This window comes from Achroia grisella, unplaced genomic scaffold (genome assembly GCF_030625045.1).
Source record: "Achroia grisella isolate CSIRO2021 unplaced genomic scaffold, CSIRO_AGI_Agris_v1 utg9991, whole genome shotgun sequence".
Taxonomy (NCBI): domain Eukaryota; kingdom Metazoa; phylum Arthropoda; class Insecta; order Lepidoptera; family Pyralidae; genus Achroia; species Achroia grisella.
The window spans coordinates 23535-38426 of record NW_026713082.1 but is presented as its reverse complement, the minus strand read 5'-3'; the positions used below and the strand labels follow the sequence as shown (position 1 = coordinate 38426).

The window sequence follows — 14892 nt, the reverse complement described above, 5'->3', positions numbered from 1 at the left end:
AATGACCTACTCAAAGGTCCTCAAGGAGGCGAAGGACAAAATTGACCTCGCCTCCTTGGGCATAAACAGCCTGCGGTTTAAGACCGCGGCTACTGGGGCCCGGATCCTAGAGATCCCAGGGTCCCAAACGGGAGACCAGGGCGACGCGCTCGCGTCGAAGTTCCGGGACGTCTTCCCGGAAGGTACAAACCCTCCAACCAACCCATGGCCATTCCAACCTCACGGTTATACTGGCCGAAACGCGGGAGGTGCGCTTTCGCGCATCTCTCTTGACTCCCTACAAGTTATTTAATCTACATTCCTTGTCCCTAGTGCACTTTCTCCCCTTTCTGGGGCAGTGGACTCCACAGCAACAGCAGTTAAGACTTCGGTGCCGGGCAGCACTCCATCTTCTTCCGGATCTTCCCGAGTGTCTTCTTCTGTGCTTCCTGATTCCGCTCCACGTGTCATCCTCTCCGACCTGCTCCGCCTCTTATGCCACTGATGCGCGAACTCCCGTCGCCGTCTAAAATTCTCCACCGAAGACACGAGATCCTGGTAGTAGGCTGGTCCCTCCTCATCGTTGCCTCGACGTATGCCGTCCAGCATCACCATCCTCGCGTCGACGTACAGCGGGCATTCCCACAGGGCATGGTGGACGTCCTCGTCTTCAGCCCCGCAGTCGCAGCCACTCCGCTCACTGAGCTTCATGGCGTGCAGACGCTTCCTAAAGCAGCCGTGTCCAGTGAGGATCTGGGACGTCTCGTAGTCCGGCTCGACCCACGTAGACGTCAACCGCACACCTACCTCGGGGAGGAAACGATGCAGCTCTCTGCCGTCCGCGGAGGATGTCCAACGATCCTGCCATGTCGCAACTATCTCGTCCCATACCCCTCGTTTACGCCTGCTCAACTCCGGTCTGGGCGCGGACTCGCGCTCCTTATCCATCCTACCAGCACGAGTCAACTCCAGGTCTGCAGGCAGGACTCCCCCAAAACTGGCAGCACCGCGGTGCTGACACTCCTGTACGCTTTGGTCAGCAGTATCAGCGCCGGACGCTGTACCCGCAAAAGCACACTACGGACGACGTGAAAGTTCGCCCGCTCATACCATATAGATGCAGCATAGGTCAACGTGGCGACAAAGGTGCCTTTATAGAGAATCCGGAGGGCCGGATAGCGAATGCCCCAGGAAGAGGCCGATACTCTCGACATCTTCCCTTGGCCGCTCGTTCTCCAATCGTTGTCGCATGCTGCACGAAAGACAGACTTACATCGATAGTCACCCCCAGTATAGTGGCCGCCGTGACGGACCTGACCGAGCTGTTCCCGAGTTTGATGACCGGGGGCCGCTGGAGTTTTCCCTTAAGGGTCATCGACATCGATTTACCCGGGGAGAACTCCAGCCGGTTTCGGGCACCCCAGTCTATCGCCAGAGAGAGCGCGGCCTTGGCCTTACTCTCGATGCTGGCTCTCGAGTCCGCCCCGATGAGGACCGTAACATCGTCCGCGTACGCAACCATACTCACACCCTCCGGCAGTGGTAGCCGAAGCAAGTCGTCCATTAGAAGGTTCCAAAGCGTGGGACCCAACACCGAACCCTGAGGACATCCCATCGTGGACTCCTTCCACAACGCGCGGCCACCGACGAGCAGGCATACGCGTCTACCGGTGAAGTACTCCCTCAGCATCTTGAATATGTTGGGGGGGCACCCACCTCGTTTCGCTTTGACCATGATCATCGGCCACCAGGCGTTGTCGAAGGCGCCCGAGATGTCAAGGAAGATCGCCTGTACATACTTCCAGCGTTCGAGTCGCGAATCTAAAATTTTCCTAAGCGCAGTGACTGTTGATCTACCCGGAGTGAACCCGTGCTGGCAATCGGAGATCTGATTGCTGATCGCAGGAGCGCATTTCAGAAGGACGCGTTCCAAAAGTTTCCCAAGTACCGGTAGGAGCGTTATCGGACGATATGCTTTCGGGTCGGTCAGCGGCTTGCCGTTGCCTTTCGGCAGGACGAGCAGCCGACCTTCCTTCCAGGCGTCCGGAAACACGCCCGTCTCTATGCACCGCGAGTACAGGTAGTGGAACTCAGCCGGAGCCGCGATCCATACCTGTTTAATTATACGCGATGAGAGCCCATCCATACCCGGTGCAGTGTTCGGTAGCACCTTGACGATGCTTTCCAGATCCTCTCTGGAGAGAGGAGCTGCAGCGTCGCCCGAGGGTGTCAACGAAGCCACAGCGCGCACCTGTCGGTGGTAGTCCGTGTCCCCGGACATGTCGTCATCGGGGCACAGGGCGTTCACCAGTGCGCGCATGGATCCGTCCACATCCCTCGCATGGCCTTCAGCAAACTTAGTGCCGTTGATTAAGTTATTCGGAGGTCTAACCCTACCGCTCGCAACTCTGTAGGCCTGACCCCAGGGGTCCTGGTTGCCAGCCCCAGCCAGTCGCATAAAGTGTTCCCGCTGCACCTCCTCCATTCGTTTTCGATAGCGCAATCGTGCGCTATTGGGGGGAAGGGAATTGTTAGTAATGTGGATTGATAACCCCATTGCTAGCAATGTACCAGGTCAGGTTGACCTCTACCCGTTAAATTCCTGGTGAATTTGTCACGATGGGCTAACTGACCTGACCTCATGTTCATCTTATCATCCTCCACTGGAGCCCCGCCAGCGTAAACCGTTAACGCAGGCGGATGCACCATTCCATTATCGTCCAAAAAAAAAAACCGTGCGCTATTATAGGCCGCTTTAGTGTAAGATTCTAAACTACCCCCTCTGACTTTGGTCTTTTGCCAGGCCCTCCTTGCTCTCGATGCAAGTCTACGAAGACGGTCCAGTTCCGGACTCCACCATTCGTAGCCCACTCCTCCTATCTCCTTCTTCTCCCCGAGACATTCCCTGGCGCATCGCGTGATGATGCTGGTGAAGTCCTTGGCGAGTTCAGCCGGCTATTGGTAGGTGTCGAGGTCGCCCATCCTGTAGTGGATCTTCCGCCTGAAGAGTTCCCAGTCCACACGCCGGTCACGGTATCTCGGTGGATTTTTAATTGGCTCAGCGCACGACGCCGGTCGGCTGGCCGCACCGCCCACCGTGAAGGATATCATCCTGTGATCACTAACACTGACACTGTCGTTGACTAACCACCCATCTAATCCTACCCCCCGCGAGGTCAAAGTGATATCTATGTTGGATTCGCCGTTTGGGCCACTGAAGGTCGCCGGTTGGCCTTCCCTATTGTGTAGAACGAGATCCCTACTGAGGATGAATCCTTCCATTGCGCGTCGTCTGTGTTCCGAGTTCCGAGCCCGCGCCCCGTGTAGTGGCGAGCCTCGGAGAACCACAGAGGTGAGTGGGCGTTACAGTCCAGAGCGATGAGGATCCTTCTTCCGCGAAGAACGTCGAGTATCCTTTCCAAGTGGTGCAGGTGGCGGTCAATGTCGTCACCATATTGGAAGTAGCCGGACACGATGTATAAGTCGGTCTCGGCTACATGTCCTATCACACAATGTTCACTACATAAGTCCCTAACAATCGCGACTTCCAAAGACCTAAATACAAGAATACCCGCCTTGGGGTTGTCGCCGACTTGTATGGCCGCAAGAGGACGGTCCGCGTCGGCCCAGGCTCTCGCATACTGCTCCTGGACGAGTATGATATCGAGGCCTAGGTCTTCCGCTATCCGTGGTAGTTCTCGAGTCGCCAGCTCCGACCCCCCAGGTTTATTTGACCGATCCCTAAACCTAATGCGCGATTATGAGCCATATTTCGTGGTTTCTACAGCCCGCTGTTCGGCGTGGATTCTAGCCGGGCATAACCTATCCATCGTTCCGTGCGACGCGGCGTCTTTACGGCCGAATCTATGACACGTTGCGCACCGCCTACTGGCGGATGCGCATTTGTCCCGCGCATGTCCGGCTTCTCCGCACCTTCCGCTGGTGACGACCGAGGCCCGACAGTATTTTGCCGGATGGCCATATTGGTGGCACTTTTGGCAGCAGGTGACGTCGATGTAGTCACCTGGAGTGACTACATCCCACCCGATGTAAAGCCGCTCCCGCGCAACCAACACGTCTCGAAGGTCCGCACTACACAGTACGACCGCCGTGGTATTCTAGCTGTCCCTCCATCCCTTCTTGAAGGCCAGTTCTGCGTTGGCCTTCACCTTCCTGGTGTCCCAGTCCATGCCGTTCAGATTCTGCTTCACTAATCCCCCTACAATATGCTCCCATTTGACATCTGAAGTAAAACCTCTTAGTGCCACCAATGGCCGCCTCGATTTGGGTTCAGTAACCCTAAGAGCCACTGGGGCTGCTTTCCTAAAGCGCTCCGCCGCCTCCTTGTTGGTGGTCTGCACCGCAACGCCGGCGTTACCGACCTTCCTCACCCTCTTCACCTGCACATTCAGGTCTTTAGGCCGAACCGCCTTCTTCAATACCCTCTTTGTGTCTTCGGCCGTCTTCAGCTCCGGGGCCGCCTCTTCCGTGGGGTAGAACACGAGGACGGGCCCCGAGGCAATCTGGTGCTGCTGCACCGATTGCGCGGGAGTACCCCTGCTCTTTTGATTGAGCCGCAACGTGTTGGCGTAACTCAATGGTCCCGATGATGGTGCCGACGCAGAAGAGGACGCTGCCCCGACTCCCGTGCCAGAGGCCACCGCTCCCGCGGCAGCCTTGGCGAGGGCAGTCCGGAGCTCCTCGCAGCGGAGCTCGGCCCGACTCGCGTCGAGCTCAGCTTCCCTTGGAGGAATATTTACCGTCGCAATTTGTGAATTTGGGCACTATTTTGGGACCTACTCTAGCTAACATTATAATGGGGCTTATTCTACAACTCACGATACCGCCTTTTGCGTCCAGGAGTCTTTCCACGCCACTGTGGTCCAATTATAATGTTCAAGTTGATCACAATTTACAGTTTTCACCTCACACGCGAACCCGAGGAAAACGCGAAAAACAAATATTAATAACGCGCACCTGTTCGTGTAGTGAAGGAATCAATAAAAACAAAAAGAAAATAGAAAATCAACGAGATTTGGGGGAAAACGAGTTTTCCCGAAAAACAATATGCAATTTAAGCGGAGCGGACACGTCCGTGCGCACTGACGGCCGACACCGAAGTCCCGGAAGGTACAGTCCGCATTGCCAGGCCCACCAAGACGGCCGAAATGAGGGTCATGGGCCTGGATGACGGTACCGACCGGGAGGAGGTGGCGGCCGCCGTGGCACAGCACGGCGAGTGCACGGCGGACGCCGTCAATGTCGGGGAGATTCGGCGCGGCGCGTCGGGCCTGGGCACCTGCTGGGTGCGGGCCCCATTGGCCGCGGTTAAGAAGGTGACGACGGCAGGGCGGATCCGGATCGGCTGGGTCTCAGCCGCTGTGGAACTGCTGCGGCAGAAGCCACTCCGGTGCTTCAGGTGCCTGGAGAGCGGGCACGTGGTGGCCAGGTGCTCGCACGAGGAGGACCGGAGTGGCTTGTGCTACCGGTGTGGGGTTCCCGGCCACAAAGCGGCCGGATGTTCGGCGGCCCCACACTGCGTGGTTTGCGCAGCGGCAGGTCGCCCAGCTGACCACCGGGTGGGGGCCAAAAAGTGCCCCCAGTCCCGCAACAAAAAGAAGGGATCCGCACTGTCGTCGGCCCGCGGCAATGGCCGCCGGGGAGAGGCTGAGGTGATGGTCGCCGAACAATATCGCGTCCCACAACGCGACCTTTGGTTCGGCGACCCCTCTGGCCTGGTGGCCATTGTCGGCGCGGGCAACCCCGCGACCCCGCTCGTCAGCCGCCTATTCGGCGGAGCGGGGTACATAGGAGTGAGTTGGGGGGAAACCGTCGTTGTCGGGACATACTTCTCTCCGAACAGGACTCTCGCCGAGTTCGAGCAGTTCATGAACGACCTGGGGGCCGCTCTGGAGCTATCCTCGGCCCGTCCAATGATGGTGATGGGGGACTTCAATGCCAAATCCACGGCATGGGGCTCCCCCATCACCGACTCTCGAGGCAGGGTCCTGGAAGACTGGGCGGCCGCGGCCGGCCAGGTGGTGTTGAAACGAGGGTCGGCCGACACGTGCGTGAGACAGCAGGGGAGTCCCTCTGCAGTCCAGCGATCGCACAGAGGGTGCGGAGCTGGCGGGTGTTGGATGAGGTGGAGACGCTATCCGATCATCGTTACATTCGGATAGACGTTCTCCGCTCACCCGTAGCTCCGCACCCCGGTCGCCAGGAGAGGAATGTTCCACAACTCCCCAGATGGGTGTTGAAACGTCTGAATAAAGACGTGCTGATGGAGGCTTCCATCGTCCAGGCCTGGGTTCCCATACCGGAGGGGCCTGTGGAGGTCGACGAAGAGGTGGGCTGGTTCGGTGAGGCTCTGTCGCACATTTGCGACGCGGCGATGCCCCGAGCCGGCCCTCGACCTCCTAGGCGTCAGGTGTACTGGTGGTCGGAGGAGATAGCGGCGTTGAGGGAGGAGTGCCCCGCCGCCCGCCGCCGGTACACCTGGCACCGCCGACTCCGGGGGGGCCGCGACGCCGACGAGGAAGCACAGCTGTACGAGCAGTACAAAGAGAGGAAGAAAGCTCTGCAGCTGTCCATCAGCAGGGCCAAGGAGACAGCCAGGGAAGAACTCCTGGAGACCCTGGACAGGGATCCATGGGGAAGCCCTTATAGGTTCGTCAGGGGCAAATCACGCCCCTGGGCGCCCCCCGTGGCAGAGGGCGGCTGGAGCCGCAGCAGTTGGAGGGGGTGTTGGAGGAGCTGTTCCCGAGACAGCCTCCCTTCACACCTCCTCCGATGATGCCGCGTGGCAGTGATGGAGAGGCCAGCGGCGTCAGCGCTGCTGCGGTTCCCGCCATCACCGAGGAGGAGTTCGCCGCGGCCGTGGATAAACTCCGGGGCAAGAATGTCGCCCCGGGTCCGGATGGTATCCACGGCCGCGTCCTGGCCTTGGCCCTAAACACCCTAGGGGACCGACTCCGGCGCTTGTTCAACGCGTGTCTGGAGTCGGGAAGGTTTCCCAATCAGTGGAAAGCGGGTAGAGTGGTCCTGCTCCGCAAAGCGGAGCACCCCGCAGGTTCGGTGGTTCCCTCGGCGTTCCGCCCCATAGTGCTGTTGGACGAGATCGGCAGGCTCTTCGAGCGAATCTTGGCGGGCCGACTCGTCCAACACCTGTCTCAGGTAGATCCCGATCTCAGCCCGAAGCAGTTCGGGTTCCGAGAGGGGCGCTCAACGATCGACGCGATCTCGCGTGTGCGCTCCCTCTCGGAAGAGGCGACGTCCCAGGGTGGGGTGTTGTTGGCGGTCTCTCTAGACATTAAAAACGCCTTCAACACCCTGCCCTATGCGACTATTAGGGAGGCGCTGAAGTACCATCGCGCGCCTCCCTATATTCGGGACGTGATCTGGGCCTATCTCGGAGACAGGTCTGTGCTATGCACGGGGCGGAACGGCCTTGTAGTGCCGAGGGAAATGCAACGCGGTGTTCCACAGGGATCGGTTCTGGGCCCGATCCTGTGGAACATCGGGTATGATTGGAACCTGCGGGGCGCCCTTTTAACGGGCACTGACCTCGTGTGTTACGCGGATGACACCTTGGTCACTGCCCGGGGGCGGGACCTACGGGAGGCTACCCGCTTTGCCACGGCAAGCGTGGTACTGGTCGTCAGCCGAATAAAGAGGCTTGGGCTCCAGGTGGCGCTGGAGAAGACCGAGGTCCTATGTTTTCATGGGCCTCGGCGCGCGCCACCTCCGGATGCCCAGCTGGTCGTCAGTGGCCAGTGGGTGTGGGTCAAGCCCTGTATTAGGTATTTGGGGCTTGACCTGGACAGTCGTTGGAGCTTCCGCGCTCATTTCCGGAACCTGGTCCCTCGCCTTATGGCAGCCGCCGGCGCTCTTAGCTGGCTGTTGCCAAACGTGAGGGGCCCGGGAGAAGGTTCCCGCCGCCTATACCTCGGCGTGGTGCGGTCCATGGCCCTGTACGGGGCCCCCATCTGGGTGGGGGCCCTAGGTAGGGAAAATGTGGCCTGCCTCAACAGGCCACACAGGGTCATGGCCATACAGGCCATAAGAGGCTACCGCACCATATCCGGGGAAGCGGCGGGTCTGCTAGCGGGGTCTCCTCCGTGGGACTTGGTAGCGGAGCTCCACGCGTCAGTGTATTACTGGCGCGCGGAGCGACGTTCCATGGGGAGGCACCCGCTGGCCACGAGATTGGAGCGCGGAGGTCCGACTTTCGGCGGATCCTCAGGATCAGGTGGAGAGAAAGGCTGGCCAGTCCATCGGTCGGCCTGAGGACCGTCGAGGCTGTCCGTCCCATCCTCAAAAGGTGGATGTGTAGGCGATGGACACTGACGTACCGCATGACGCAGATACTGTCCGGGCACGGATGCTTCGGGCGGTATCTGTGTCATGTGGCGAGGACGGAGCCGACGACCGGCTGCCACGAGTGCGGAGGTGTGGAGGACACGGCGCAACACACGCTGGAAATATGTCCAGCGTTCGAGAGTGAGCGCCGTGTCCTCACACGAATAGTGGGGGACGATCTCTCGCCGAATTTAGTTCGGAGGATGATCAGTAGCGAGAGATCGTGGCTGGCGGTGAGCTCCTTCTGCGAGGAAGTTATCTCGCGGAAGGAGGCGGCGGAACGGGAGCGGGAGTCAGCTCGTCCCGCTTCCCTCCGCCGCAGAAGAGCCAGGCCTAGAGGTGGGGGCGTACCCAACTCCGCCCCCCTCTATCCCCTACTGGGGCCGGGGTGACTGCCTTGAGGGAGGCAGTACCCCAATCCAAAGGCCCCGGAGGTGTGCGCGTGTACCCACACGCCTCCACAATGGAGTAGGGCGAAATAGGTCGCCCTAACCACATAATGAGGTGGGGCCTGCCCTACAACATCTACAGGGCGGGCCGTCGCCGTCGGAGCTGGGGTAGAAATGCACTTGCGAATCCCCTGGCTCAGGAATAGGCGCTCGTAGGTACACCGTGTAGTTTTTGGTGAGTACAAATCTCACACACCGCCCCGCCTTCCCTCCGGCGGGGTGACGGTCTTTTAAAGATTTTCCTCACGTAAAAAAAAAAAAGATAAGGTTAGGGTATCTTTATACTCCTTCGTATCAATCACCGGGTCCAAACCGCCAAGGAGACAAGAACACGCTTCATTAAATTTAGCATAGTTCTCATTCAGTTCAGAAAGCCGCACGATAAGCCTATCACGTGACGCAGACGGCAGCAAAGTATAAGCATCCGTAATCCAGTCACTGATTAATCGAACAGTACCCATTGACTGACGATACTCAACAGTCTCACTGAATAAACACGCTCTCACCGTATCATTAGGATTCGACATCTTTATTTTAAATATTAATTACCACAAACAAAAGAAATATTTAATAAAATATAAAGATATAACTCACGAGTATTTATAAAGGCCAAATAAAATATAATAATAAAAATTATTATTATATTATCAATAATCGACTATATTTTCAATCAAATCAAGAATGTACCTAAATATTACTTAATACAGAGTGAGCATACAAAGTACCATAAACACAATATTCTCGCATACAGAAAACCAGTTTAAAATCATAACAAGTTGTTATCAATAAAATAATGTAGGTACCAAGCGAAACAATTCTAACAGGCCGCTTTATATTGACAACTTAGTAGGTAGTACGTAACCGTTAAGAATTCACTCAATTTATATCAATACATTTTTTTTTTATTGGATTGTTTGGGCTATTGTCAGATGTGTAGCACCTGTAGCACTGCGACCTACATAGATCTATTGTGCTCGCCCTTTTCAGAGTTCGCTACCTAGACCCGTCAGGGACAAGAATTGAAGGATATTCTTAGGAGCGATCGTTTTTATCTCCTCGGGAAAGAGTGTAAACATTCACACATAGGATGTGAAGCGGCGTTTCCTCTTCAGTTTGGCAGAATCTGCAGATACTTGTCGTGCATAGGCCTAGTTTAGCCATATGCTTGTTTAATTTGCAGTGTCCTGTGAGGGCCCTAGTCATCATGCATATGTTGTTTTTACTCAATAGCAGTAGTCTATTGGAGTATTTGGTCGAGAAGCCCGATATTAGGTCTTTTGAATGTGTTAATCCTGGCATTTCTTGCCAGTGATTCAGTGCTTCTCGGTTGGTTATTAATTTGAGATGTCCCAATTTTAGGCAACGAGGCACACCACAGAAGGGTTCGGGGCCCAGTTGGACGGTTTTTGCCCCTAACTTTGCCAGATGGTCGGCATTCTCATTGCCTTCAATATTTGAATGCCCGGGGACCCATCTCGGTATAATATTATTTCTGCTTCCTACTTCATTTAGTAGCAGGATACAGTTTCTAATAAGTTTAGAACGGATTTCGTACGAGTTAAGTGCTAGTAAAGCAGCTTGACTGTCCGAATAAATGTATATGTTCTGATTGATGTAGTTGAGGCTTAGGATTACTTCCAGACATCTAATTAAGGCGTAAGTCTCTGCCTGAAAGATTGAGGCGTATTTTCCTAAGCCTATATAGTTGCAGATTTTGGATTTTACACCGCATATTCCACATCCTACATCATCTCCTATTTTGGACCCGTCTGTAAACCAGACTAGGTCATGCTCTGAGTGAGTCGGTGTATGGTTATTTTGCCATTCGTCTCTTCCAGATATTTCGATTTTGTAATATTGTACAAAGTTACACTCTGGTGCCATGTTGTCTTCAGGCATTCCCAGAATAGGATCACTCATTATCGAGTCTTATGGTATATGCGGATACTTAAGCAATTAAAACGCGAGCACTTACAAAACAACATTTATTTTATGAACACACGATTGACAGAATCTACCCTATTTATTTATTGTTTTATATGTACCTTACACCTCCACCCTTAATTAACAGTCTCAATAAAATATATAATAATAATATGGCTATTACTTAAAAATACAAGACAACAATATTAAATATTAGATAACTTAACCTAAGTAATTAATATGTAAGAATGGACTACAAGTATTATTCTGGATCGAAATTAAATCTTTGAACTGGTTTGCGCACTCTTTTGGGTCGCTGTACTAGTGGCGGAAGTAGTGGATTTGGTAAATGCCTGGAATTCAAGGGTGAACCTTCAATTTCTTTCGGCTGCTGCGCCACCCCATGCTCACTACTGTCTATTCCACCTCCTTTGTCATTTAGCACTATTTCTGTACTGTCTGCTACCTCTATATTAGTGGCAGAATTGCTGTTGTTGCTCTCTTTAGTGTTCTCCTCTTCCAACGAACAAGGAAGAATTACTTACTACAGAACCCTTTTCCCATTTTTGTTGGTTTCTATAATCCCTAAACCAAATAGGATCACCTGGTTCAAAGTGTCGTAATTTACCTCCTGCATAATCGGTTTGATGACGTTGTTGCACCCTAACAGAATCGGTTACCGCTCTCTCGCATCTTAATAAATCTAACCTAGAACGTAATGAACGTCTTTGCAAAATTTGGGCCGGTGTCACCCCTGAAGTTGCCTTTCTAATAACGTTTTTACATAATTTAACAGAATTCTCTGCGGCCCCGTTAGAGGCAGGGTGATATGCCGGTGAATATCTTTGAAATATACCATTAGTTGCAAGGAAGTTTTTGAACTCACTACTGGTAAATGGTGGTCCCTGATCAGACACAATTTCTACGGGTAACCCAAACCTAGCAAACAATTCTCTTAGTGTTTTTACTACCGCTCCGGCTGTTGTGCGTGTCATTTGAAAGACTTCTAGCCATTTAGATGTCGAATCTATCACAACAAAATACGTTAGTCCATGCAATGGTCCTAAAAAATCTATATGTAATCGTGACCACGGCTGGGGTATGTATGGCCACGATTGTGGTGGCGCCCTCTGGGGCATTGGCATCTCGAGGGCACATGTTGAACAACTACGACACAACTGCTCAATGTCAGCATCAATATTTGGCCACCATACATAACTACGTGCCCATGATTTAGTTTTTACAATGCCCATGTGACTACTCTGTAATTGTTGAAGTATTTGTGGCCACAGCGACATAGGAATTATTATTCTATATCCCCACATTAGACAGTTGTTTTCACAATAAATTTCATTACGTCTTACAAAGTACGACTTTAATGTTTCATCCGTACATTGGTTTGGCCACCCTGCTTGAGTATATATTAGAAGTCGACTCGATATAGTGTCAGCGGCCGTCGCCTTCCTAACGTCGTTATGAGTTACGGGTAAGAAATTTTCTACAAAATTCAAATAGGTAATTTCGTTCACCGGACTAACTTCACTATAACAGAGTGGTAGCCGCGACAGAGCATCCGCGTTATTTTTAGCGGATGGTACATATTCTTTATTGTAAGTATATCCGGACAGTAACACCCCCATCGTTGCATACGACTTGCAGCCATGATTGGTATGCCCGCCTTGCTACCAAATATTGAAGTTAATGGTTTATGATCGGTTCTCAAGGTGAAATGCCTACCATATAAGTATTGGTGAAACTTCTTTACACCATAGATAATAGCCAGAGCCTCTCGCTCAATTTGTGAATATGCCCGCTCGGCTTTTGTTAGCGAGCGCGATGCATAAGCTATGGGGCGTTCTCCATGCTGTGTCGTGTGTGTAATGACCGCGCCGAAACACCTAAACTACTTGCATCCGTCGTTAAGATTAAAGGCAAATCAGGCGAATAATGCATTAATAGTTCACTCGATATTAATAACCGCTTTACCTCCCGAAAAGCCTTATCACAATTTTCCGTCCATACGAATCGAACCCCTGACCGTAATAACTCATATAACGGAGCTAAAATGAAACTTATATTCCTAACAAATTTACCGTAATACATTACCATACCTAAGAGTGATCGTAATTCGCTTACGTTTGTGGGTGCCGGGGTGTTCGTTATAGCTTTGACTTTGTCTGGACAAGTATGAACTCCCTTTTTGAGACAACATATCCTAGATAAGTAACTGATTCAGCAAAAAAACTGCATTTTTCTTTTTTTACTTTAAGACCACTAGATTTCAATATCTCGAAAAATTTGCACAGATTTTCAAAGTGTGAGTGACTATCCCTACCACTAATAATAATATCATCCAGGAATACCCCTACAAATGGTATATGCCCAAACAATTGTTTTAACTTCCTTTGAAATATTCCCGGACTAGACGCGAGACCATACACTAATCGATTATATCACTGTGCAATTACAAGTATCATCCAGTACAAACTGCGCATAGGCTTGAGATAAATCTATTTTTGAAAAATATTCCCCACCATGTAACCGCACGAGTAAATCCTCCACTCTAGGCAAAGGGTAACGATCGACATCCAACACTTTATTTAAAGTTAATTTGTAATCAGCGCATATTCTGATGTTACCATCTTTCTTGACCACTGGCACGATGGGCGTAGCCCAGTCGGAGCGGTCGACAGGAGTGAGCACGCCATCGCTCACTAGCTGCTCCAGCGCGCGCTCCACAGGCTCGCGCAGCGCGTATGCGAGCGGCCGCGCTCGCATAAACACCGGCCGCGCCCCCTCGCGCAAATGTATGCTCACCCTACCACCAGTAAAGCGACCCAATTCGTCTGCAAACACTTCACTGTATCTGGAAGTAAATTGACTATAATTAAAATTATTGCAAGATACGTTGTTTATATTGTAACCATTATCGGGTGGTGGTATGGTTATGCCTAAATGTATTGTCCATTGTCTGCCCAATAAAACAGTTTTACCCTTATAAATTACATATAAATTTAAATATTTTTTTCTATTTTTATATTTAACGAGTGGTTTTATGACACCCGCCGGTCGTATTGTTTCACCTGTATAATATCTTAATAATAAATTACATTTTTCTAACCTTATCTCACTAAAATATTTTAGGTATGTTTCGTAACTTATGCATGACACGGCACTACCTGTGTCACATTCCATTTGTATACTTTTGTTTTGAATACTCAATGTCACATAAATTGGTGGGAAATGATCTAATGATAACTGATTAATAGTCAGTACCTCGTCCCTGTCATAGCTCTTAGTTTCCACGGCCTCCTCGATGTAGTTGTGTCCATTATTCAGTAACGGACAAACTCGTCGTAAGTGTCCCGCCTTGTTGCATACCCGACAAACATAACGGACAAATCTGCAAGTAGCCACTTCGTGATCGCCGCCACATGCTTGACACTGTCCCTGCCCCGCCTGTCTGCCACGGCCGCCACAGCCGCGCGCGCCGTACCCTGCTCCCGCTCTGGCTGTGACCCGGCCGAACCAGCCGACCCGGCCGACCCGGCCGCCCCGGCCAGTTGCCTGCTTCAGCTGTAGTCTTATACGATCCTCGTTCACCCCCGTTCACCTCCGTTATCTTCTGACACTCCGCTGACATCATTTTTGACCCGCTATGCCCTTCAGTCAAGGCCGCATCTTTCTCCGCTGCCTCCATACTCCATGCTAAACTGCATGCTTTATTAAAATCTAATTTATCTTCTGCAAACAGGCGTTGCCTTATCGTTTCGCTCGCTAATCCACATACTAATCGATCGCGGAAACTCTCATTCAGCCATTGTCCAAAGTCACATGTTCTGGACATCTTCTTTAATTCTGCTATGTAATCTGATATCTTCTCGTCTTTCATTGGTTTCCTTTGGTGAAATTTGTAACGCTCAGCCAATATACTTGGGCGTGGTTGCAAATGTTTTTCCATGATCACTGCCAACTCATCAAATGATTTACTTGTGGGTTTATCTGGGGTGCACAGGTTTACTATGAGCTCATAACTTCTGGCCCCCATCACTGTCACTAGCGTCGGTACTTGCATTTCCCTACTAATGTTATTGACTATAAAATATTGTTCTAATCGTTCCACATATAAACGCCAATTGTCCGTTTCTATCTTGAATTCCGATATCTTCCCGACCGACAT

General features: G+C 52.1%; 3 protein-coding genes across 3 annotated transcripts; all 3 read right to left on the bottom strand.

Annotated features, from left to right (window-relative positions):
- Positions 1–10974: 10974 nt before the first annotated feature.
- Positions 10975–12352, bottom strand: LOC131854418 (uncharacterized protein K02A2.6-like). Its single transcript, XM_059205533.1, has 2 exons — positions 11341–12352; positions 10975–11228 (listed from the first exon to the last, which is right to left on the bottom strand). Exons 1-2 carry the CDS (start codon positions 12350–12352, stop codon positions 10975–10977), a joined length of 1266 nt encoding a protein of 421 aa, XP_059061516.1.
- An 808-nt stretch (positions 12353–13160) lies between these two features.
- On the bottom strand, positions 13161–14044 carry LOC131854417 (uncharacterized protein K02A2.6-like). The gene is made up of 2 exons (XM_059205532.1): positions 13989–14044; positions 13161–13578 (listed from the first exon to the last, which is right to left on the bottom strand). The coding sequence occupies exons 1-2, from the start codon at positions 14042–14044 to the stop codon at positions 13161–13163; spliced, it is 474 nt and encodes a 157-aa protein (XP_059061515.1).
- On the bottom strand, positions 14044–14892 carry LOC131854416 (uncharacterized). The gene has a single exon (XM_059205531.1). It carries the CDS (start codon positions 14890–14892, stop codon positions 14044–14046), a length of 849 nt encoding a protein of 282 aa, XP_059061514.1.

Bases quoted from the DNA above. Each gene is read 5' to 3' on its own strand.
- LOC131854418 (XM_059205533.1), bottom strand. From the start codon at position 12,352: ATGGGGGTGTTACTGTCCGGATATACTTACAATAAAGAATATGTACCA. The intron at 11,229-11,340 runs GTAAATTACGAC...GTTCGTTGGAAG, and splicing joins TCAAACCGATTATGCAGGAG to AGGAGAACACTAAAGAGAGC.
- LOC131854417 (XM_059205532.1), bottom strand. From the start codon at position 14,044: ATGGACACAACTACATCGAGGAGGCCGTGGAAACTAAGAGCTATGACA. The intron at 13,579-13,988 runs GTACTGACTATT...ATTTACTTCCAG, and splicing joins AGAGCTATGACAGGGACGAG to ATACAGTGAAGTGTTTGCAG.
- LOC131854416 (XM_059205531.1), bottom strand. From the start codon at position 14,892: ATGTCGGTCGGGAAGATATCGGAATTCAAGATAGAAACGGACAATTGG.